The sequence below is a fragment of the Symphalangus syndactylus genome, chromosome X (genome assembly GCF_028878055.3).
Source record: "Symphalangus syndactylus isolate Jambi chromosome X, NHGRI_mSymSyn1-v2.1_pri, whole genome shotgun sequence".
Lineage (NCBI taxonomy): Eukaryota > Metazoa > Chordata > Mammalia > Primates > Hylobatidae > Symphalangus > Symphalangus syndactylus.
In genome coordinates this window covers 32,397,550-32,423,849 of record NC_072447.2, presented here as the reverse complement: position 1 = coordinate 32,423,849, position 26,300 = coordinate 32,397,550, and the positions used below count along the sequence as shown (strand labels likewise).

General features: G+C 40.6%; 1 protein-coding gene across 5 annotated transcripts in view; it reads left to right on the top strand.

The window, feature by feature from the left end:
• The window catches only part of SCML2 (Scm polycomb group protein like 2), a 118,912-nt gene that overhangs the window by 34,696 nt on the left and 57,916 nt on the right, over window positions 1–26,300 (top strand). For all 5 annotated transcript variants that reach the window (XM_063634992.1, XM_055268030.2, XM_055268033.2 and 2 more), the window contains exons 6-7: window positions 2,954–3,042; window positions 17,719–17,962. In XM_063634992.1, the coding sequence (XP_063491062.1) occupies window positions 2,954–3,042; window positions 17,719–17,962 (333 nt within the window). The remainder of the gene's footprint in view (window positions 1–2,953; window positions 3,043–17,718; window positions 17,963–26,300) is intronic.

Genomic DNA, 26,300 nt, shown 5'->3' with positions numbered 1-26,300 from the left:
GAAAATTCCTTGTTGCAAAGCACAATAAAAGAATGGATTTTTTTTGTTTTCCTATTAGTGAAAAATTCCTTGAGAACCACAAATTTAAGATACTAACAATAGCCACCCTTTAGTAATATCTCTTTATGCTGTCCTTGTTCTATTTGTTCGTTATAACTAATTTGGTTTAAAAAATATTTTTTTTTGAGATGGTTTTCGCTCTTGTTGCCCAGGCTGGAGTGCAGTGGTGTGATCTCGGCTCACTGCAACCTCTGCCTCCTGGTTTCAAGCGATTCTCCTGCCTCAGCCTCCTGAGCAGTTGGGATTACAGGTGCCCTCCACCACGCCTGGCTAATTTTTGTATTTTTAGTAGAGACGGGGTTTCACCATGTTGGCCAGGCTGGTCTCAAACTCCTGACCTCAGGTGATCTTCCCACCTCGGCCTCCCAAAGTGGTGGGATTACAGGCGTGAGCCACTGTGCCCGGCTGAAATATTTTTAAAAACTAGTTGGAGATGTGTTATTCCCAGAGGATGGTTTGGGGCATGTTTGTTTTTTGCCTTTTGCCTTCTTTCACTCACGTCTTTTGTTGTTTATTTGTTGTTTATAATATTTCTCAAATTACACAGAATTCTGCGTGAAAGACAAGTGCAATCCTGGGCCTAGTGCTTCCCTATTTGGATTTTATTTTTCTTGTTGCAATATGGTATGTTTTTGCAGTTTATTTAAAGGAGATGCTGCTGTCGTAATTGTCAGCATTTCAAATACATAATTAGATTTATGGTCATTCTTTTTTTTTTTTTTTTTTTGAGACGGAGTCTCGCTCTGTCGCCCAGGCTGGAGTGCAGTGGCGCAGTCTCGGCTCACTGCAAGCTCCGCCTACCGGGTTCACGCCATTCTCCTGCCTCAGCCTCTCCGAGTAGCTGGGACTACAGGCGCCCGCCACCACGCCCGGCTAATTTTTTTTTTTGTATTTTTAGTAGAGACGGGGTTTCACCGTGGTCTCGATCTTCTGACCTCGTGATCCGCCCGCCTCGGCCTCCCAAAGTGCTGGGATTACAAGCGTGAGCCACCACGCCCGGCCAATGGTCATTCTTTTTAATAAAATTCTTAGACTTTGTTTTATTTAAAAATATGAAATATATAGAAATATGTGCTGATTAGTATCTGTTTTGGCAATATATTTAAAAATGTACAATTGGTGCCAGTTTGCTTTTTAGGTACTTTTGAATAGTTTAACTTCCATTTTAATACAACTTATTTAGTTTTCCTTTTAAAAAGATTTATTTATTTAAACTTTAAAGGTTATTAAAAGATTTTAAAAAGTTTTAACACACAAACTGAAAGGTGTACAGGTCATAAGTATATAGCTTATAAATGAACACATCTGTAAAGCCATCATCCAAATCAGAAAATAGAACATTAGCAGCCCCCCAGAAGACCTACTCCTGCTGATAACCAGTCATAATCTCTCCTTTCCTAAAGGTACTACCATCTAGACTTCCTAACCTTATAGATTAGTTTTATCTCTTTTTAAAGTTTTTATATGTACCTTAATCCAATTTTGGTCTTTTAATCTATGTTTGACTTTAAGCAATTATAGAATTAAGTAAAATGTTACATTCAGGAAAATCTGGGCACATGATGGAATAGGATAATATGGGGGTTGAGAGAAAGGCTTAAGGACCAGAGAATGATTCTTATGCAATACTCTCCATAGAATGGAGAATAATAATGTTGATTTATTATAAGGGAGTATGTGACAAATCACCCCCTACCCCTGTTTTTTTTTTTTTTTCAACAATTGTGTCTCTAGTCAGATTAAGGGGATTTTGGTACAGGATTATTAGAGGATGACTTTCCATCTTACCTTTTTTGTATGTTTCGTTCTATTGATGGAAAATAGGACAAAACCTGCACCCATTGCCAGTGATTCATGTGCCACCCTGTCTTAATGTATGCACGCATCAGGGGCGCATACCAAGTTCTTTCTAATTCTGGCATTGAGGCAAGCAGGTGTTGCATGAAACAGATTGCCCCCAGAAAGCAGTAAAACTAGCAGACCCCTGCTCCCTGCTGCATATGCTAGATGCTGTGAAACCATTAGTTGGTGAGATCTCTAGAAAAGACACCTGTTGAGTCTATTTTGATAGCATCTGATACAAATTCTAAAAGAAGATCATTTTTAGTATGTATTAAGATTGCTAAAGTGAGCTGTCTTTTTTCTAACACATTTTATGGAAAATTTCAAACATACAGAAAGGGTGAAAAAAATTTAGTGAGTACCCCCACGTCCACTTTCTAGATTCTACCATTATCATTTTATTATACTTACTTTATCACATATCTGTCCATCTGTCTGCCCTTCTATTTATTCATCAATCCTTCTTATTTTTTAGTACATTTCAGAGTGAATTGTTGATATCAGTGCACATCCTCTAAATACTTTAGCATATATATCATTAACGAGTAAATATCCATAGGTTTTTTTCTTTTGAGGTAAAATTGCATGCAATGAAATGTACTGTTGTGTGTGTATATGTGCTGAGTTTGACAGAAAACTGTCTTTCTGAAATGAAAGAAGCCTGGGGCCCTCAGGAAAAGGGGGCTAGAAGTCTTTTACAGCCTTTGCCCTTGCTTGTGTGATTGTTGGTGGTGGAATGGAAGCTCTCCCAGGCTCCAGCTTAGATTACCCCTTGTATTATATACATGTTTGTTGGTGAATCCTAGCTAGTGACTTCTCTTAAAATGAGAGTTTCTACCCTCACTGTAGCATTGTTGCCAGACAGTACAGTGCGGACACTAGCAATGAGAGGAGGGTACATCTGCTGCTCCTCTTGCCCATGTTCAGAGTTCTTAGATAAGAAAGTCATTCTCTTGAGAAGAATGGTGAATGAAACCTATTTTTTATACCAACTTGTTAATAGTATCACAGGGAGGCTTTTTCATGATACCTAATTTATTTTATAAAACAGGGTACCAGATGAATACATCCTCCTGGCCGATGTTCCTCTTAAAGACACTAAATGGGTCTGAAATGGCATCTGCCACATTATTTAAGAAGGTAAGAAAGATGTTACAAAAAGCTGCCATGTTTTTATTGTTTTAGTGGGAATGCTTAAATGCTTAATCGTCTGTGACATGGAAAAGCAAACATACTTTAAAAATTACTGGATTGGCAAGTGTATTAGTTTGCTAGGGTTGCCGTAACAAAGTACCACAGACTGGGTGGCTTAAACAACAGAAATTTATTTTCGCAGTTCTGGAGGCTGTAAGTCCAAGATCAAGGTGCCTTCAGATATGTGCAATGCTCCACCATTAGCATATAGACATGTTTGTATCTCCACACCTTCACTAACATTGAATATTATTCATCTTTTAAAATGTTGGGAATCTTTTTTGTGGGGGAGTGGTGAAGAGAGGATGGTATCCCATTGGTTTCTGGTGAGATCTGTCTTCTTGGCTTGCAGATGGATGCTTTCTTGCTGTGTCTTCACATGGCCTTTTCTCTATCCATGCACATCCCTAGTGTGTCTTCCTCTTCTTATAGAGACACCAGTCCTATTGGATTAGAGGCCAACCCTTATGACCTCACTTAACCTTTATTACTTCCTTAAAGGCCCTATTTCCAAATACATATATGTTGGGGGTTGGTGCTTCAGCATATGAATTTTGAGATGATACAATTAAATTCGTAACAATAGCTTAAATAATAGAAATGTATTTTCTCACAGTTGTGGAGGCTAGAAATCTGAGATCAAGGTGTCAGCAGGTTTTTTTTTTTTTTTTTTTTTTTTTGAGACAGAGTCTCACCTGTCACCCAGGCTGGAGTACAGTGGCACGATCTTGGCTCACTGCAACCTCCACCTCCCAGGTTCAAGCAATTCTGCGTTAGCCTCCCGAGTAGCTGGGACTATAGGCGTGCACCATCGTGCCCAGATACTTTTTTTGTATTTTTAGTAGAGGTGGGGTTTCACCATATTGGCCAGGCTGGTCTTGAACTCCTTTTTCTTTTTTTTGAGACTGAGTTTTTTGAGACTGTCACCCAGGCTGGAGTGCAGTGGTGTGATCTCGGCTTCCCGGGTTAAAGCAATTCTCATGCCTCAGCCTCCTGAGTAGCTGGGATTACAGGCGCGTGCCACTACACCAGGCTAAGTTTTGTGTTTTTAGTAGAGACGGGGTCTCGCCATGTTGTCCTGGCTGGTCTTGAACTTCTGGGCTCAGGTAATCTGCCAGCCTCGGCCTCGCGAAGTGCTGGGATTGCAGGCATGAGCCACTGCCCCCGGCCAGGTTTGGTTTCTTTTGAGGCCTCTCTCCTTGGCTTATAGATGGCTGCCTTTTCCCTGTGTTTTCATGTGGTCTGTTTATCTGTGTCCAATTTGTTCCTCTTATAAGGATGTCAGTCATATTGGATTAGGGCCTACCCTAATAACCTTATTTTAACTTAATTACCTCTTTGAAGACCCTGTGTCCAAATACCATCACATTCTGAGGTACTGGGGGTTAGTGCTTCAACATATGAATTTTGGGGGTGACACAATTCAGCCCATAACAGCAAGTCATAAAAAAGTCTCAATTATAATAACCCACTAGTCCAATTTCATTAGTGGCCTCTTTCTTGACTGTAGATATAAAAAGAGTGCTCTACTGGAAGCAAATATTCATTGCTATTTTTTATTTGCATTCAGAAGTGAAGCTTCCCCTCACTTTACTGTGTTAGTCCCTTTGATATTGGAGAAAAAGATGATGGGCCAAAAAAATCACTTGAAAGTTAGTTGGAGAGATTTGGTTTCAGAAGTAATGTTAAAAGCAGTCATCAGAAAGAATTTGTTATGAGGAAATACTTGCTATATAAAAAAAGAGGAAAAATTTCCAAAATAGTTGATGTTCTTGAGAAAATGTTGAAGAGTATGTTAAGAAACAATAAAAGCCATGTTTTAGTTAAATTATGAGTCAAAATATTTCTTTCTCACCTTTTCTCCTGATTTTTTTTCAATCACTTTTATTACAACTGTACTTGGAATGGTAAGAATTGATTGTGGTTTTAAAAAGCTTTTGAAGAAGGTTGAAGGCATAAGGATGTGAAACATCAATTACTATGCCTCCATTGCAAAGAAAAATTCTGTGGGTACGCCTTTGAGTAAGATGAATGCAGAAAGTGGACTTGCCCTACCTGCAAGGGACACAGGCAGCACAGGCCCTTTGGCCAGTGGTAAGCCATGTGTGAGAATAGCCAATTAAAAAATATTTAGCAGAAGTCCTTATTTATTGAACACCTATTAGGTTGGGTTGTGGTTTTAGAAAAGCCATTGGATCTGTTTTACTAGTCAGATTGCTTAATCAGCTGGTCGCATGCCACACTTGTCATACACATTATGTTTTCAATTTTTTTAATTATAAAAGTAATTCATGTGGCGGGGGGCAGGGGATGGGAATCAAGCTGTACTCTTAGCTAGAGTGAAAAATGCATCTCCCTTTGTCCCAACCATTCCTTCATTCCTCTCTTCCCTCCAAATTGAAGTTTTGTTTTCCCAGACCTTTTTCTTTATATTTACAAACAAATGTGGGCTTTTATTTTCTTAAACATCAGTTGGAATATATTGTACATATTATTCTGTGGTTTACTTTTTCTCCTAACATAGTTTGGAAATCGTTCTATTTCATTTCATATATATTTTAGCTTGTATTGTACTCTTGTGTAGTATGGATCATCAGAATTCATTTAACCCTAGAATTGACTTAACTGTAAGGATGGATGATTGGGTCATCTCCACATTCTTGTTTAGATCAGCTCTATAGTGAGCATTCTTATAAAGAGCTTTGTGTATAAATGTGAACGATTGCATTCTTGGAACTAGAATTGCTTGTTCAAAGGGATGTATGTTTTGGCTGGGCATGGTGGCTCACACTTTGGGAGGCCAAGGCAGGAGGATCATTTGAGCCCAGGAGTTAAAAACCAGCCTGGGCAACACAGGGAGACCCTGCCTAAAAAAAATTTTTAAAAATTATAAAGAAAAAACAAAGCGGTGTATGTTTAAATGTTAATATATATTGTTAAATTGCATCCCCAAAGGGTATTCTAAGGCAGCAGTCCCCAACCTTTTTGTCACCAGGGGTCAGTTTCGTGGAAGACAATTTTCCCATGGATGGAGGGGTGGGTGGTTTCGGGATGATTCAAACACATTGCGTTTATCCTTAGATTCTCCTAAGGAGTGTGCAATGTAGATTTCTCGCACGTGCAGTTCACAATAGGGTTTGCACTCCTATGAGAATCTAATGCCTCTCTTGATAGGAGACAGAGTTGAGGTGGTAATGCGAGTGATGGGGAGCAGCTGTAAATACAGATGGAGATTCGCTTGCTTGCCTGCTGCTCACCTCCTGCTGTGCCACCCAGTTCCTAACAGGCCACGGGCCAGTACCAGTCTGGGGAGTTGGGGACCCCTGTTCTAAGCTATGCTCCACCATTAGCCCATAAACATGTTTGTATCTCCACACCTTCACTAACATTGAATATTATCCATTTTAAATTTTCGTGAATCTTTTTTTTGGAGGGAGTGGTGAAGATGAGGATAGTATCCCATTGTTTTAATTTGCATTGCACTGGTTACTAGTGAAATTGTGCTTTTAAGATTTGTTTAACGGCCTTTTGTTTTTCTGTGAATTGTCTGATTATAGCCTTTGCCTATTTTTCTGTTTTGTTTTTGAGACAGAGTCTCACTCTGTCTCCCAGGCTGGAGTGCAGTGGCGTGACCTCAGCTCACTGTAACCTCTGCCTCCTGGGTTCAAGTGATTCCTGTGCCTCAGCCTCCCGAGTAACTGGGATTACAGGCATGTGCCACCACACCCGGTTAATGTTTGTGTTTTTAGTAGAGACAGGGTTTCACCATGTTGGCCAGGCTGGTCTCGAACTCCTGACCTCAGGTGATCTGCCTGCCTTGGCCTTCCAAAGTGCTGGGATTATAGGCGTGAACCACTGTGCCTGGCCCTTTGACTGTTTTTCTGTTGGATTTCTTTTCTTCTTAGAATCATCATCTTAAATCCTCACTTTTCTTTGATTTTGGCCTCTGGAGGTCCACTCACTTAGCTTCCTAATTATTTATTTGTTCTGTTTCTTTCTAACCTTACCACCACTGCTCCTTGGGCAGACTGTCAACCTAAAATAACAGAGAAAGAGGCTCTCCAAAAAAAAAGAGTCTATTTGGGAACGAATGACAAGGGATTACAATGCAGGATATTTGTGCTGTGATGGATCATTGGCATATCTGGTGAAGGTAAGGCAAAGGGAAGCTTTTAAAGGCAAAACAAGGAAGGTTACATAAGTTGTTTTGAAACACTTATCCTTGGCCACAAGGATCAATAACAAGAGTGGTATCTGGGGTTGAACAGTTACTGGATAGATGTCCTTGCAGGAGTATTCTTTGTGTAAGGTTGTGGTTTTCAGAGAGTCCTTGTAATAGTTTTTATCATAGGCGTGTGTACGTGAGAGCCCCTCCTCTATGGTCTATTTTGTTAGGGTTTGGCATAAGTGACTCCATTTTGATTCTAACAACTTTTATAAGGCTCTCCTCTTGCCTGAACTGTTATGCTAGCCTTTTAACTGCCTCTAATCTTCACCCTTTCACACAACCGCTAGAAATGTGTATCTTACACAAAAACCTTACCATGTTATTCCCCTGTTTAAAACTCTTTTGAAGTTCCTGGTTATACTCAGGAAGAAGTATAAGTTTTTCAATATGGCCTGTTAGGTCCTGTGTGATCAGGTTTAGGGATGCCACTCCCTGCTTTGGATGTTATGTTCTTAAATTGCTTGTGATAGCTTGTAGATACCCTGTTTATTTTTAGAGCTCTGTTTTGACTCATGTTGGTTTTCCCTGGTTAACTCCTACTTTTTAAAGATTCAAGTCAGACGTTAAATCCTCCAAGATAATATCCCTAATTCCCCTTCTCCATTCTTCTACTTTTTTGGTGAGACAGAGTCTCCCTCTGTCGCCTAGGCTGTAGTGCAGTGGTACAATTTCACCTCACTGCAGCCTGCAACCTCTGCCCCCTGGGCTTAAGTGATTCTCCTGCCTCAGCCTCCCAAGTAGCTGGGACTACAGGTACCTGCCACCACGCCCGGCTAATTTTTTTTGTAGTTTTAGTGGAGATGGGGTTTCGCCATGTTGGCCAGGCTGGTCTCGAACCCCCGACCTCAAATGATCCACCCACCTTGGCCTCCCAAAGTGCTGGGATTACAGGTGTGAGCCACTGTGTTCGGCCCGTTCGTATACTTCTATAGCATCGTACATATCCCAATCTTTGTATGTGTTAGATTATATTACTGTTTTTACAGTCTCTCTTCCTGGACTGTGAGTTCCTTTTGAGCAGTTAGCATGTTTTTGTATTGTCAGTGCCTATATTAGTTTCTGGACACATACTTGTTTGTTAAAAGAATGAAGAAAGGATACAAGAATACAGGAAGATAAATACTTATGGAAGGAACAGATGGGTTTAGTTTTGAACGTGTTGAGGTGTCTCTGGGAAATTTGAGTAGTGATGACTATCAGGCTGTTGAAAGTAAATGGTTTAGAACTTAGGAACAAAGTTTGGCTTGGGCACATGGATTTGGAAATTTTTAGCAGAAATAGTAGTGATAGAAGCTTTGGGCTTAAATGAGCTAGTCCAGAGAATATATAGAAGGAAGAGAGAGGAGTGTCAAGGTGAGAGCCTTGAGAAATACCTACCTACCTTATAGGGTGGGCAAAGGGATAGGAGCAGCTCTAGAAATGGAGGAGGAAAACTAGAATAAGCCGGTGTCATTGAATCCAGTGGGGCAGAGTTGGAAGGATTAGGAAGTGGTTAACAGTCTCAAGTACAGCTCGGAATTACACAGTGCCTGGCCCATATCATGTACTTAAGGAAGGTCATTTATGAGGAAAGCTGATTTTTGACTATTTGGTAGATAGAAAATCATCAGTTACATTAGCAAGAGCTAAAGTCCAGGTGAAAAGTGTCCTCAGCTAAATTTATAATTTTGGGGCAGACTATATGGAGATCATTCCTGATGGCTTCAATTTACTATTTCTATAAATAGACCTCAATGATGGGAGGATCACTTGAGTCTGGGAGGTTGAGGCTGCCATGAGCCATGATCTCGCTACTGCATGCTAACCTTTAGCCTAGGTGACAGAGTGAGACGCTGATTTAAAACAAAACAAAACAACAACAACAAAAAACCCCTCAAATTCCTATTTCTGCAAAGTAGGAAACTGGCAAAGGCTGGAAGAAAATTTGTACATACTGGTTGGGGATGAAGTCAGTTAACAAAATAACGAACATGTAGTGAGGCTACATCATTTATCTTAAGGAGAATCGTTAAGGTTTGGAACAGCTGCCATACGGGATGGGAGAGGGAATGGTCTGGGGACACATGACAGTATTTTGGAGGGCTTAGCTAAGGATGAAGGGTAAAAATGTGTGTCACTACATGTAATAAGCATGTGGGAGGGACTTTGCTGCAGCAGTGCTCAGCAGCTGTATTAGTCTGTTTTCATGCTGCTGATAAAGACATGCCTAAGACTGGGGAGAAAAAGAAGTTTACTTGGACTTACAGTTCCACATGGTTGGGGAGGCCTCAGGATCATGGTGGGAGGCGAAAGGCACTTCTTACATGGTGGCGGCAACAGAAAATGAGGAAGAAGCAAAAGTGGAAACCCCTGATAAACTCATCAGATCTTGTGAGACTTGTTCACTACCACGAGAATAGCACGGGAAAGACCAGCTCCCATGATTCCATTACCTCCCCTGGGTCCCTCCCGCAACACGTGGGAATTCTGGGAGATACAATTCAAATTGAGATTTGGTTGGGGATACAGCCAAACCATAGCAGCAGCTAAGTATAAATAGGTGAAGTGGATGGTGATATTGAACTAAGGTTTGGAATAACAGGGCAAAGACAAGGGAATAAGTTGGTTTTGGATGCTGAGAAAAGAGTAGTGAAATGATGCTTTGTAACCTGGATGTGAGTGCTGCTTCACATCCTACAATGCACAGAATACACATACACACACACACACACACACGTGTGCGCGTGTGCGCACGCCCATTCTGGCTCCAAACGTCAGTAGTGCCAAGGCTAAGAAACCCTAACCTGTATTAATCCCCTGGTGAGCTCATCTAATTATCTGGCTTTAAATACAATTTATATGCAGATGATTTTCAAATTTGTATTTCTACCCCAGACCTCTTACTCCCAACTCAGATTTGTATATCCAGCTACCTACTCTACATCTCCACTTGGATGTCTGATGGACATCTCAAACAGCTCCACCTGTTAACCTCCCTATCTCAGGGAGGGGAAACTATCCTTCTAGTTGCTCAGGCCTCAAACCTTGGTAATTGTTTCTTTCACACCCTACATCTGGTCCATAAGGAAATCCTATTACTGTACCTTCAAAATACAGTCAGCTTTCCATATCCTTGGGTTCTGCATCCATGGGTTCAACCAACTGCAGATTGCAAATATTAAAAAAAAAACAAACCCAAAATACAGTAAAAAATACCATTTATATTCTATTAGCTATCATAAGTAATATAGAGATTACTTAAATTACTTATAATCTAGAGATTATTTAAAATATATGGGGGATGTATATAGGCTATATGCAAATACTGTGCCATTTTCTATCAGGGACTTGAGTGTCCTTGGATTTTGGTATCTTCAGTGGATCCTGGAACCAGTCCTCTGTGAATACTGAGGGACAAATGTATATCCAAAATCCAACCACTTCTTGCTGTCTCCATTGTTATCACTCTGGTACAAGCTGTCTTTTTCAATCTCAGTTGGATTACTGCAGTAGCTTCTCACTGGTCTCTGCATTTATAACTTTACAGGCTATCATCAGCACAGCAACCAGAGTATTCCTTTTAAAATGTAAATCACGGCCGGGCATGGTGCCTCACGCCTGTAATCCCAGCACATTGGGAGGCTGAGATGGGTGGATCACTTGAGGTCAGGAGTTCAAGACCAGCCCGGCCAACAGGGTGAAACCCTGTCTCTACTAAAAATTGAAAAATTAGCTGGGTGTTGTGGGTGCACATCTGTAATCCCAGCTACTCGGGTGGCTGAAACAGGAGAATTGCTTGAACCCGGGAAGCAGGGATTGCAGTGAGCTGAGATTGCGGCACTACACTCCAGTCTGGGCGACAAGAGTGAGACTCCGTCTCAAAAACAAAAACAAAACAAACAAAAACCCCACATAAGTCAAATTATATCACTCCTCTGTTCAAAGTCTTCCAGGGGCTTCCTGTTTTACTCAGAGTAAAAGCCAGAATCCTTTCAGTGATCTATAAAACTATATATGATATGACCCGTCATTATCTGTCTGACCTCATTTCCTACTTACATTTTACCCACACTCACTTCCTTGGTGTTCTTTGAACATTTCAGACACAGCTCCTGCTTTAGGGCCTTGATTCTGTCCATTTCCCTCCTTCAGATTTCTGCTCACATGTCACCTTCTATATGAGACTTGTTTTAATTTCTCTATTTAAAGTTTTACAACCCCTCCTACGTTTCTCTCTGGATTTTTCTTATTGTCTCTCTCTCTCTCTCTCACTCTCTCTGCATAGCATTTATCATTTCTAATGTATGTGTTTTACTTTTTAAATTATGTTTATTGTCTCTCCTCACTAGCATGTAAGTGCTGTGAGGGAGGGATTTTGTCTTTTTTGCTTGTTAATATATCCCAAGAACCTTCAGCAGTGTCTGGAATATAGTAGATACTAAGTAAATATTTGTAAATGAATAAATGAAGGTTAAAGGACTAAAATTATTGGTGAGGTCAAATAAGTAGTTGATTAAAAATAAGGAGATAGAAGTTCATGTATTAGTTTGTGGTCAGAGGCAGGTACTGGGAATATAGCAGTAAACAAAACATAAAATATGCCCTTATGGAGCTTACTTTCTACTAGGGGAAATGTTTAATAGATCATGCTAAATAAAGAAAGTGTATCTTATATTGTATACTCTTACATGCTTAGAAGAGAGGTCGACATTTTAGACAGGGTGGCCAGGAGGGTCTGAGAAGGTACCTTTTGAGTAAAGATCTGAAGGAAGGAAGACAGTGAACCATGAGGCTACAAGAGTAGGATTATTCCCCAGGCAGAGGAGTAATGCAGAGAATGCTGAGACTGGTTTCGGATTTTGTGGGACATGGGAAGAAATAGCCTTTAAGGAGAACCATATTGTAGGTAATCAAGAAGGGAGGTTAAAAGCTGGATGTGGTGGCACGTTCCTGTAGTCCCAGCTACTTGGAAGGCTGAGGCAGGAGGATTGCTTGAGCCCAGGAGATTTGAGTCCAGCCTGGGGCAACATAGTGAAGAGACCTTGTCTTTTATTAAAAAAAAAAAAAAAAAAAAAAAAAAATGCCAGGTGCAGTGGCTCACACCTGTAATCCCAGCACCTTGGGAGGCCGAGGTGGGTGGATCACCTGAGGTCAGGAGTTTGAGACTGGCCTGGCCAACATGGCAAAACCCTGTCTCTACTAAAAATACAAAAATCAGCCAGGTGTGGTGGCATGCGCCTGTAATCCCAGCTACTCGGGTGGCTGAGGCAGGAGAATTGCTTGAACCCAGGAGGTGGAGGTTGCAGTGAGCCAAGGTCGTGCCACTGCACTCCAGCCTGGGCAACAGAGAGAGACAGTCTCAAAAAAAAAAAAAAAAAAAAAAAAGGGAGATGGTTAAAAGAGCATTCTTTGCTAGCCATCTTCTAGAATAGAACCATTTTTGTCTCACCGTAAAAGAAAAGAGAATTCGTTGTTTATTTTAGCTATTGCTTTTGCAAATTATATTTTTGTGTTCAGGAAGTTGTTAAAGAACTGATGATGATGACAGACCAAATTCTTTAAAAGCATTTCACTTAACATAATGACCTCCAGTTCCATCCATGTTGCTGCATTGACAGGATTTCATTTTTATGGTTAAATAATATTCCAATGTTTATATATATCACATTTTCTTTATTCACCTGTTGATGGACACTTGATTTTTTTTTTTGTTTTCTCTCCAACTTTTAGGTACATGGGGTACGTGTGCAGGTTTGTAATATGGATAGATTATGTGTTGGGGGGTTTGGGGCACAGATTATTTTATCACCCAGGTAATAAGCATAGTACCCAATAGGTAGTTTTTTGATCCTCACCCTCCTCCTACCTTCCACCCTCAACTCAAGTAGGCCCTGGTGTTTGTTGTTCACCTCTTTGTGTCCATGTGTACTCACTGTTTAGCTCCCACTTATAAGTGAGAACATGCAGCATTTGGTTTATCTGTTCCTTTAGGGTAATGGCCTCCAGCTCTCCATCTGTGTTACAGAGGACATGATCTCGTCCCTTTTTATGGCTGTGTAGTATTCCATGGTATATATGTACCAAATTTTCTTTATGCGCCCACCATTGATGGACATCAAGGTTGATTCCACATCTTTGCCATTATAAACAGTGCTGCAATGAACATACGCGAACATGTGTCTATGGTAGAACAATTTATTTTCCTTTGGGTATATACCCAGTAATGCGATTGCTGGGTCGAATGGTAGTTCTGTTTTAAGTTCGTTGAGAAATCTCCAAACTGCCTTCCTCAGTGGCTGGACTAATTTACATTCCCACCAGCGGTGTATAAGCATTTTCTTTTCTCTGCAACCTCACCAGGATCTGCTGTTTTTTGACTTTTTAATAATGGCCATTCTGACTGGTGTGAGATGGTATCTCATTGTGGGTTTTTTTTTTTTTTTTTTTTTTTGAGACAGAGTCTCATTCTGTCTCCAAGGCTGGAGTGCAGTGGCCCAATCTCGGCTCACTGCATCCTCTGTCTCCCAGTTCAAGAGATTCTCATGCTTCAGCCTCTCGAGTAGCTGGGACTAGCCACCATGCCTGGCAAATTTTTTGTATTACTCATACAGACAGGGTTTCGCCATGTTGACCAGGCTGGTGTTCAACTCCTGACCTCAGGTTATCCACCCACCTCAGCCTCCCAAAGTGCTGGGATTACAGGTGTGAGCCACTGCACCAGGCCATCTCATTGTGGTTTTGATTTGCATTTCTCTAATGATTAGTGATATTGAGCATTTTTTTCATATGCTTGTTAGCCACTTATATGTCTTCTTTTGAGAAGTATCTGTTCATGGATGGACACTTTTGATTCCATATCTGGCTATTGTGAATAGTGTTGCAGTAAACACAGGAGTGGAGATATCTCTTCAATATACTGATTTCCTTTCTTTTGGTTATGTACCCCCAGAAGTGGGATTGCTGGGTCATTTGGTAGTTTTATTTTTTTCTCTATGCTTTCTCACCAACATTTGTTATTTTTTTGGTCTTTTTGATAATAGCCATTCTAACCGGGGTGAGATGGCATCTCATTGTGGTTTTGATTTGCATCTCTTGGCCGTTTCTGTGTCTTCTTTTGAGAAATGTCTATTCAGGTCTTTTGTCCATTTTAAAATCAGGTTATTTGTTTTTTTGCTATTGAGTTGTTTGAGTTCCCTACATATTCTGGTTATTAATCCCTTGTGATGGATAGTTTGCCAATATTTTCTTTCTCCCTTTCTGTAGGTTGTCCTTCCCTCCCTCCCTCCCTCCCTCCCTGTCCTTTCCTCCCTGTCCTTCCCTCCCTCCCTTCCTCCCTTCCTTCCTTCCTTTTTTTTTTTTGAGATAGCATCTCACTCTGTTGCCCAGGCTGGAGTGCAGTGGCACCATCTTGGCTCACTGCAACCTCCACCTCCCAGGCTCAAGCAGATCCTCCTGCCTCAGCCTCCTGAGTGGCTGGGACTACAGGCATGCACCACCACACCCAGCTAATTTTTTTTTCTTTTGAGATGAGTCTTGATCTGTTACCCAGGCTGGAGTGCAATGGCACAATCTTGGCTCACTGCAACCTCTGCCTCCTGGATTCAAGCGATTCTCCTGCCTCAGCCTACTGAGTAGCTAGGATTACAGGCGCGCGTCACCACACCTGGCTAATTTTTGTATTTTTAGTAGAGACGGAGTTCCACCATGTTGGTCAGGCTGGTCTCAACCTCCTGACCTCATGATCCACCCACCTCAGCCTCCCAAAGTTCTGGGATTACAGGCGTGAGCCAATTTTTATACTTTTTGTAGAGATAGGGTTTTGCTATGTTGCCCAGGTGGTCTCTAACTCCTGGGCTCAAATGATCTGCCCACCTCGGCGTTCCAAAGTGCTGGGATTACAGGCATGAGCCACCATGCCCAGCCTAGGTTATATATTTGAATCTTAAAATTAGTTCTATTGCATTGCTTATTCTAGTTTTTTAATTGTTTTGTTGCAGAAAATATACATTGCCATTCGAACTTAGTTTGCTTTGCTACAGAAAGTCTCAGTCTGTTATATGACAGTGTAAGGTCCTGGGATCCTTATGTGTGCCTTGAATGTTTTCTGCATTCTATGAGCATCTAGCACAAACTTGTCAACTGCTGTGTTTATTGTTTGTTAAATGCAGCTCACCTCCTCACTTTTTTCTTCTTATACATAGTAACAGGCAGTTAACCTTTAGCCCTTTCATGTAACACTGCTTCTTACTTATCAGCTATTTATCAAATACTTTGATCTTTAATCATCTACCTTTTGACTTGCCAGCTTTCAGGGTGGGGTATTTTTTTTTTTTTTTTTTTTTTTTTTTGAGGCAGAGTCTCACTCTGTTGCCCAGGCTGGAATGCAGTGGCACGAACACGACTCGCCGCTGCCTAGATGACTTCCGGGGCTCAAGTGATTCTCCTGCCTCAGCCCACTAAGTAGCTGGGACTACAGGTGTGCTGCCACCATGCCCAGCTAATTTTTGTATTTTTGGTAGAGACGAGGTTTCGTCTTGTTGCCCAGGCTGTTGTCAAACTCCTGAGCTCAAGCAATCCACCTGCCTTGGCCTCCCAAAGTGCTGAATTAGGGATTACAGGTTTGAGCCCAGGGTGGTTTTTAAGAATCAAGTTAAGATAATGTAATTCAGCCTGGCGTGGTAGCTCACACCTGTAATCCCAGCAGTTTGAGAGGCTGAGGCGGAAGGATTACTTTAGGCCAGGAATTCGAGACCAGCCTGGCCAACATAGCGAGGGCTCATCTCTATAAAAATAAAAATTAAAAAAAGAATATGTAATTAAAAGGACTTTGGAAGCTAATAATTAAGGAGCTTCCAGATTGTAAGGGTGTAAAGAGTAACAATAGAAAAATACAGGGTGATGAGATGGGTTTTAAGGGGGGCATTTGAAAAAGAAACCAACCTACCAGATATATTTTTTAAATTGATGAGAGAATTAGTTGCGAGTTTATTTACTGTTTTCGGGTGATTCCTTGGTTCTTTCATTTAAAAAATTGCTTGCTGTTGGTTATTGTGCTGGAAATAATAATATGAATACCTGTTTTTAATAATCTCAGTCTCATAGAGGAATGAGTGATATCTCAATTGTAATATCTGTAGTGATATTACAATTGAAGATGAGAGTGGCTCAGTTGGAACTGGGCCTAGGAGTAGGCAGGGGTTGGTCAGGGAAGCATTCAAGGAAGCTAGGAGAACTGGGCTTTAAACTGGGTGAGTTGGAGTTGTCCAGGCAGATGCTGGGGTAGGGTGCTCCAAGGAGGTGACTCCGAGACAGACTGCCTAGGTTTAAAATCCAGCTCTGATTGGGAGGTTGTGGTTTTTAATTGAATTATGGGTAAGTGAAAGGGATGAATCTAGGGTAGTGGTTCTCAACCTCAAGTGCACCTTAGAATTTCCCTGATAATTAAAATATTGCTGCTTCCCAGGCCCCACCATAGACCAATTATTATCTCTCACGGTGTGGTCACAGGTGATTCTAATGTTCATTAGGGCAGAAAATCACCAGTCCAGGACTACCATTTTTTTATTCTTTTTTTTTCTCTTTTAATTTGAACAAGTGTCAGTAGGATAGGATTACTATTTCCAGTCTTGGCTTAGGTTAGTGGGTTGCTGTGATGGTGCCATTTAGTAGGATGAAAAGCAGATTGAAAGAAAAGGTGTTGCTTTTAACATAACACTTGGGCTTTTTAGCAATCCTGTTAACATTTACGTGCTTTAACCTTTTTGTGACTAATATTTTTAAAAGATTGATTTCTGGATTGAGTATTATAAATGACCCCATACTATATGGCTTTCATGTTCTTATGTCTGTATTTTATACTTAGAGTTTCTTTTTTTTTAAGTTATTCATTTTCTTTAGAATTCTTATACTTTGAGTTTCTTTTAGGATATTATCTGATGTTGTTTCTTTTCTTTGGACTTACCACTTTTTGACACACCAATTTACATATTTGTTAGGTTTGTTTGACTGCCTGTTGTAAAATTTCTTGTTGATTGCTTTTCCCTGTCCGCAACCACTACCACCACCAGCACTAGAATGTAAGCTCCACCAGAGCAGGGATGTTTGATATATTTGTTCATCAATGAATCTTAAATTCCTGGTACATAGCAGATAATACATATTTCTTGAATGAATGAATCCGGCTGGTTTTGTTTCTTTCCAGGTTCTTGACTCTGCTCCAGAGAAAATATGAGATGTTGGAGAGCAGAGTTTCAGATCTGTGAGAACTGTTGTCTTCCTGTATTAATTGATAATTAAACATGGAGCTTAATTTTTGGTTGCTAAGGGTTGTGAGAAAATACCCAACTTTCCACTTCAAGCACATGAGTTTTAATACATCTTACCAATGAAATCTTTTTTTTTAAATGTTTTGATAGGAACCACCAAAGCCCTCACTAAATAATTTTAAAGTGGGGATGAAACTGGAAGCTATTGACAAAAAGAACCCATATCTCATCTGTCCTGCGACCATTGGAGATGTTAAAGGGGATGAAGTTCATATCACATTCGATGGCTGGAGTGGAGCTTTTGATTACTGGTGCAAGTATGATTCTCGAGATATTTTCCCAGTTGGGTGGTGTCGTCTGACAGGAGATGTATTACAACCCCCAGGAACTAGTGGTAAGATAATAATTAACTACTTTTTCTTTTACTTTATTGAAGTTAGATGTAACTGTCGTTGGTGTCATTGTGGTTAGCGTTGGTGGTACTAGGACTTCATGCCCCAACTGGTGGCAGGCAGAACAAAGTGCTGTCCAGGCTAGAGAACTGGAGGTAAAGGAAAGCTATGATTAGAATTCTTGAGGTCACTGCAACATCATAGTCTGAGTTCCAGTCCACACTGGAGAATATGGACAAAGCTAAAAGTCATATTTGGATCATTGAGGTCTTGTTGCTATAAGCAAGGGGGGTGGTATGCGCTCAGCTCCTTTTATAGTTGATATTCAATTAAAAATTATACATGGTATTCCATTGTTCATATCTCAAAGATATTTTTTAAAAGGCTAGGCTTAACTGTTACAAACATGTCTTACATGGTTTTCGTCCTGTTTTTAAGTTAAATTGACACTTTGATAGCCTTAAGTTAAATCTACAGTGAAAATTTTTGACTCTGTGGAAGCCATCATAAATTAGTATGTTATTTTAGTCATGGTAATGTTTATTAGTTGTAAAAGTGTTTCCTAAGCTGAGTACTATGATCTTCTAGATATTTTCTTTCAGAGAAAAGCTGTCAACATGTTGATGTTCCTTGGTGACTCTCTCAAGGGCTTAGATATGCCTAACCTGGTCTTCTATGATGGAGTAACTGCTGAGGCTTAAGTGGGATCTAAGCATAGAACCTAATCATTGGCCTAAGTTTAATATAAACTTAGTGGGATTCAGTTAGCCGGGCGTGGTGGCGTGTGCCTGTAATCCTAGCTACTCAGGAGGCTGAGGCAGGAGAATCGCTTGAACCTAGAGGGTGGAGGTTGCAGTGAGCTGAGATCGCGCCACTGCACTCCAGCCTGGGCAACAAGAACGCAACTCCATCTCAAAAAAATAAAATAAATAAAATAAACCAGCCGGATTCATTCATTCAAGAAATATGTATTATCTGCTATGTACCAGGAATTTAAGATTCGTTGATGAACAAATAATATCAAACATCCCTGCTCTGGTGGAGCTTACATTCAACTTAGTGGGATTGAATATAAACATACTTAAAAAACTTACCCTACTAAGTATATTTATTTTTATGAGAAAAAAAGAAAGATAGATGTAGAAAATAAGTAGGTAAAGTGTGCAGAGGAGTGTAATGTCTAGGTAAGAGCTTATAGCCATATTATTCTTGCAATGGCTGTTAGAATCATCTGTAATTCAGGACTTTAACACATTCCATTATACTACAGTACTATATACCACAGTGTCCTTTTTATTAGGTACATCTTTAACCAGTTTCCTGCATCCATAAGTCTAGGAAGTAGATATTAATGGTTGATTTTGTAAAATTTATGTATGATACAGATCTATGTGTATATATTAAGATAAATAAAACAGTCTCTACCCTGAAGAAGTTTACCTTCTAATGGAAGAGGGATGCATGGAGGCATAGACTTGTAAAAAAAAGATATAGTATTAGCAATGCAAAAATAGAGATGTGTGCTAGATGTGGAGGTGGCCCAAAGACTTCCAGTCTTGGCTGGAGGGAAAGGTGGTTGCATAAAGGAAAGCATCACAAAAGGTGCATGATGTGAGTATTAGATGAGAAGCAGGAGTTTGCCAGGCAGAATGGAGATAAAGGTAGGATGGATACATAACAAAAGTGCAAAATTCCAGTTTATCCTAAAAACTGACGAGTTCACTTTGGAACACAGTGGGTTTGGAATGTGTGGCTGAGAATGCTGTTGTCCTCCAGTATTTCTTCTCTCTTTTTTTCTTAGTATTATAATTGGCTGCCTAATATACAGACTCCTAGCAGTATGGTATGGCCACGAGACTAAGTCCTGGTTGATGGAATAAAAGTACACATAGTGTGTACTTTTTCCAGAAAATATATTACAGAGAAATGAGCATGTCCTTTCCTTTTCCTTCTTTCTGCTTTTATCCTGCTGTTACGAATGTGGTTTTGACTGGAGCTCCATCTTGGAGCATGAGATGGGGACCGTATGCTAGGCACTGTGGAGTGGGTGGAAAGCAGCCAGGAGCCAGAGTCCCTGAGAACTTGGTGGAGCAGAGCTTTCATACTAGCCCATATTATCTGTTTTCAGACAATTGTGAGAAATAAACTTCTATGTTATATAAGTCACTGTTCTTTTAGGTTTTTCCATTACTGTTAGCTGAACTCAATCCTAACTGATTCAGGGTAACTTTGGGACATCCAGGTGCACATGTTCATTGGGTAGCTGCACGAGCAGATCTGGAGCCTAAAGGAGATAGGTCTTGTTGACAAAGCAGGTTTGAGAGTCATCATGTTCCCTCAAGTAAATATTCTTTGTGCCAGGTGGGATTATAGGTGCTTGGAATGGGAGGGTGAGCAGTTTACTTATTTTGTTGATAGCAACAAGTGGTGGAAGTTTTGAGTGTGCTTTAATTATGTGTGTATAACAAGTAGAGATAGAAGAGGACCAGGACAGAACCTTGTGGGTCAACATTTAAAGCAGTAATTATCACTCTTGAATTGCCTGGGGGAGCTTGTTAAAAGGCAGTGCTCGGGAACTCACATCCAGGGGTTTGAATCTGTGGGTTCGAAGTGGGGCTCAGTTGTTTCCAGTGCATATGGTTTGAAGCCTGAACTTTGAGAAGCACAAAAATAAGGAATAGGTAGTAGAAGTCAATCTAGGACACTGGAAAAAAGTATACATAAATGTAGGAGATCACTAGGTTGGTTTCCATGGCAACAGGAGAGAAAAGATTTTAAGGAGAAAGTACTCAACATTATCAAAGGCAGTGTAAAAGTCAAGCAAGAGGAGAACTCCTTAGCGGTCTTAGTAAAACTATGGTTACTCAGCTTCTTTAAAAAGCTAGATTTAGAGAGTCAAGGAGTAAATAGGAAATGCACAGTGTTAAAAAAAAAAAAAAGGAAAAAGAAAAAGTGGCTTCCCAATACTTTGTGAGATCTGCCTCCTCTGTCTTTACCCCAGTTGACATTCACTTTGAGTGAACTTTAGAAATCTTACCTCACTTTATGTCCCTCTTTACCCTTTATTATATATAATTGTCTTCAATATTGAGAACCACATTAGTGTTACAATTTTTGCTTCCACCATCAAACATAACTTAGAAAACTCAACAGAAGGAAAGTCTGTTGTATTTATTTACATTTTTACCCTTTAAATTGTTCTTTCTTAATTCCTGATTTTCAAGATTTCCTTATTTTATTATTTTTTTTCCTGTTTAGAGAACTTCTTTTAACCATTCTTTTAGGGTTGGGTGGCAACAAATTCTCTGTTTTTTGGAGACAGGGTTTCACCGTGACACCCAGGCCTGAGTGCAGTGGTGCAATCATGGCTCACTGCAGCTTCAACTCTCCAGATGCAAGCAATTGATCCTCTTGCCTCAACCTCCCCAGTAGCTGGGACTACAGGCACGTGTTACCATCCCAGGCTAATTTTTTAAATTTTTAGTAGAGACGGGGTCTCACTGTGTTGTCCAGGCTGGTCTTGAACTATTGGACTCAAGTGATTCTCCCTCTTCAGCCTCTCAAAGTGTTGGGATTATAGGCATGAGCCACCACACCCAGCCCCTCCTCTTCATTCTTGAGGGATAATTGCTGGATATAGAATTCTAGGTTGATAGTTCTTTTCATTTTTTTCTTTTTTGATTTTTTTTTTTTTTTTTGAGACGGAGTCTCGCTCTGTCACCCAGGCTGGAGAGCAGTGGTGTGATCTTGGCTCAATGCAACCTCCGCCTCCTGGGTTCAAGTCATTCTCCTGCCTCAGCCTCCTGAGTAGCTGGGACTACAGGTGCCCACCATCATGCCCAGTTAATTTTTGTAATTTTAGTAAAGATGGGGTTTCACCATATTGGTCAGGCTGGTCTCGAACTCCTGACCTTAGGTGAACCACCTGCCTCGGCCTCCCAAAGTGCTAGGATTACAGGTGTGTGCCTGGCCAATAATTCTTTTCTTTTCATACTTGAAAAGTATTCTGCAACTTCCATCTGGCTTCTGTGGTTTCTGATGAGAAATTTACTGTTATTCAGATTATTTTTCCCTTACAGGCCTCATATAATTATGGTTTGTTTTTTCTTGTATTTCTTTCAGTGTTTGCTTTCTGCTTTATCTATTTTGTGGCTATATTATCAAGTGTGTACCAATTTTGAATTATTATAACTTCCTGGTGAACTGAACCTTCCATGGTAACCTGATTTATTTATGGTTTTTCTCCTTTTGCTGGGGATACCAACCTAATGATTTTTTTTTTTTTTTGAGACAGAGTCTTGCTGCGTTGCCCAGGCTGGAGTGCAGTGGTGTGAACTTGGCTCACTACAACCTCTGTCTCCTGGGTTCAATCGATTTTCCTGCCTCAGCCTTCTGAGTAGCTGGGATTATAGGCGCCTGCCACAACACCCGGCTAATTTTTGTATTTTTATTAGAGACAGGGTTTCCCCATGTTGGCCAGGCTGGTCTTGAACTCCTGACCTCAGGTGATCCACCCGTCTTGGCCTCCCAAAGTGCTGGGATTACAGGTGTGAGCTACCATGCCCGGCTGATCTCCTTTTTTTTTTTTTTTTAACTTTAACGTCTACTTTATCTGATGACCAGATTTTGTGTGGATGATGTTTTTGTTATCTTTTTCTGACTAAGGCTCAAACTTTTTTTTTTTTTTTTTTTTTTTGAGACAGGGTCTCACTTTGTCACCCAGGCTGGAGTGCAGTGGTGTGATCTCAGCTCAGTAAAGCCTTGACTTCCTGGGCTCAAGCGATCCTCCTGTCTCAGCTCCCCAAGTAGCTGGGACTACAGGTGTGCACCACCACACCTGGCTAATTTTTGTATTTTTAGTAGAGACCAGGTTTCACCACGCTACCCAGGCTGGTCTCTACCTCCTAGACTCAAGCGGTCTGCCTGCCTCAGTCTCCCAAAGTGCTGGGATTACAAGCGTGAGCCACCACACCTGACCAAGAAGTTGCCGTACTGTTTTTCATAATGGCTGTACTAATTTACATTCCCACCAACAGTGTATAAGAGTTCCCTTTTCTGGCCAGGCATAGTGGCTTACCCTGTAATCTCTACACTTTGGGAGGCCAAGGTGGGAGGATTGCTTGAAGCCAGGAGTTTGAGACCAGCCTGGGCAACACAGTGAGACTCTGTCTCTACAAAAAAATAAAAAGGTAAACTGGGCATGGTGATACGTGCCTATAGTCCTAGCTGCTGGGGAGGCTGAGGTGGGAAGATTGCTTGAGCCCTGGGGCTAAGAGATCCCAGTGAGCTATATTCATGTCACTGCACTACAGCCTGGGCAACAGAGCGAGACCTTGTCTCTATTTAAAAAAAAAAAAAAAAAAAAAAAAGAGTTCCCTTTTCTCTGCATCCTAGCCAGCATCTTTTTTTTTGTCTTTTTAATAGTAGCCATTCTAACTGGAGTAAGATGATAACTCATTGTGGTTTTGATTTCCATTTCCCTGATGATTAGTGATGTTGAGCATTTTTTTCATATATTTGTTGGCCATTTGTATGTATTGTTTTGAGAAGTGTCTATTCAGAACCTTTGTCCACTTTTTTTTTTTGAGATGGAGTCTCACCCTGTTGCCCAGGTTGGAGTGCAGTGGCGCAATCTCAGCTCACTGCAACCTCTGCCTCCCGGGTTCAAGCAATTCTCCTGCCTCAGCCTCTCGAGTATCTGGTACTACAGGTGTGTGCCACTATGCCTGGCTAATTTTTTTTTTTTTTTTGTATTTTTAGTAGAGATGGGGTTTCACCGTATTAGCCAGTATGGTCTCGATCTCCTGACCTCGTGATCCACCCACCTTGGCCTCCCAAACTGCTGGGAATACAGGCGTGAGCCACCTTGCCCAGCCCCTTTGTCCACTTTTTAATTTTATTAGTTTTTTCTTGATGTTGAGTTCCTTGTATATTCTGGTTATTAGTCCCTTGTGGGATAAATAGTTTACAAATATTTTCTCCTATTCAAGGGTTGTCTCCACTCCGTTGATTGTTTCCTTTGCAGTGCATAAGCTTTTTAGTTTTATGTAGTCCCACTTGTCTGTTTTTGTTTTTGTGGCCTGTGCTTTTGAGGTCTTAGCCATAAAATCTTTGCTTAGACCAATGTCCTGAACTGTTTCTCCTATGTTTCCTTCTAGTAGTTTTATAGTTTTATAGTTTCGGGCCTTATGTTTAAGTCTTTAATGCATTTTGAGTTGATTTTTGTATATGGTGAGAGAGAGGGGTCTAGGGGTCTAGTTTTTTGTGTGTGTGTGTGAGACACAGTCTCACTCTGTTGCCTAGGCTGGAGTGCAGCGCAATCTTGGTGCACTGCAACCTCCGCCTCCCGGGTTCAAGCAATTCTCCTACCTCAGCCTCCCAAGCAGCTGGGTTACCCATCAGTTAGAGACGGGGTTTCCCCATGTTGGCCAGGCTGGTCTCAAACTCCTGACCTCAGGTGATCTGCCTGCCTTGGCCTCCCAAAGTGCTGGGATTACAGGCATGAGCCACCATGCCTGGCCTAGTTTCATTCTTTTACATATGGATATCCAGTTTTCCTAGCACTGTTTATTGAAAAGGGTGTCTGTGTCCCAATGTACATTCTTGGCGCCTTTGTCAAAAATCAGCTGTAAATAGATGGGCTTATTTCTGGGTTTTCTGTTTTATAGGTCAGTGTGTTTGTTTTTATATTAATACCATGCTGTTTTGGTTACTATAGCCTTGCAATATATTTTGAAGTCAAGTGGTGTGATAACTCTCTCTTTTTTTTGCTCAGGATTACTTTGGCTATATGGGCTCTTTTTGGTTTCATACAAAATTTAGGATTGTTTTTTCTATTTCTGTGAAGAATGACATTGGTATTTTGATAAAGATTGCATTGAATCTGTAGCTTGTTTTGGGTAGTGTGGTCATTTTAACAATATTAATTCTTCTGATCCATAAGCATGGAATGTCTTTCCATTTGTTCATGTCCTCATTAGTTTTTTTCATCAGCGTTTTGTAGTTTTTCTCATCAGCGTTTTGTAGTTTTTCTTGTAGACATCTTTCACCTTCTTGGTAAAATTTCTTCCTAAGTGTTTTCTTTCTTCTTCGCTCTCTTTTTTTTGAGACTGGTTCTTGCTCTGTCACCCAGGGTGGAGTGCAGTGGCGTGATCACGGCCCACTGCAGCTTCCACCTCCTGGGCTCAAGCAATCCTCCCACCTCCGCCTTCTGCGTAGCTGGGACTATAGGCATGTGCCACCATGCCCAGCTAATTAAAAAAAAATTTTTTTTTTTTGTAGAGACAGGGTCTCACTGTGTTGCCCAGGCTCCTGGACTCAAGTGATCCTCCTGCCTCAGCCTCCCAAACTGTTGGGATTACAGGTGTGAGCCACCACACCCAGTGTTTTATTTCTTATGTGGTTATTATAAATGGAATTTTCTTAATTTCTTTTTCAGCTATTTCATTATTGGTGTATAGAAACACTACTGATTTTTGTATGTTGATTTTGTATCCTGCAACTGTACTGAATTTATTAGATCTAAGGATTTTTTGGTGGAGTCCTTAGGTTTTTCTAAATACAAGATCATGTCACCTGCAAAGAGGGACAATTTAATGGTTAGAAAGTTGTGTGAGGAAGTAACCACTTGAGCCAAAGCCAGCCCACGAGGCACAATTTGCCTTCCTTTTTTCCATTTAGATTCCTGTTATTTCTCTTGCCTAATTGCTCTGGCTAGGACTTCCAATACTATGTTGAATAGGAGTGCTGAAAGTGGGCATTCTTGACTTGTTGCAGTTCTTAGAGGAAAGGCTTTCAGCTTTTATTCAGAATGTTAGCTGTGGCTTTGTCATATATAGTCTTTATTATGTTGAGTAGTGTTCCTTCTGTGCCTAGTTTGTTGAGAGTTTTTAATCATGAAGGACGTTGGATTTTATCAAATGCTTTTTCTGCATCTATTGAGATGACAGTATGGTTTTTGTCCTTCATACTGTTAATATGATGTATCACATTTCTTTGTGTATGTTGAACTTATCCTTGCATCCTTGGGACAAATCCTATTTGATCTTGGTGTTACTATGTTTGGATTCAATTTACTAGTATTTTGTTGAGGATTTTTGCATCTATGTTCGTAGGGAAATTGGCCTGTAGTTTTCTTTTTTTTCCTTGTGTCCTTGTCTGGTTTTGGTATTAGGGTAATGCTGGCCTTGTAGAATGAGTTAAGGAGAATTCTCACCTCTTCAATTTTTTGAGATAGTTTGAGGAGAATTGGTGTTAGTTCTTCTTTATAAGTTTGGTAGAATTTAGCAGTGAAGCCATCTGATCCCAACATCCCAAAGATTGTTGGGAGACTTTTTGTTA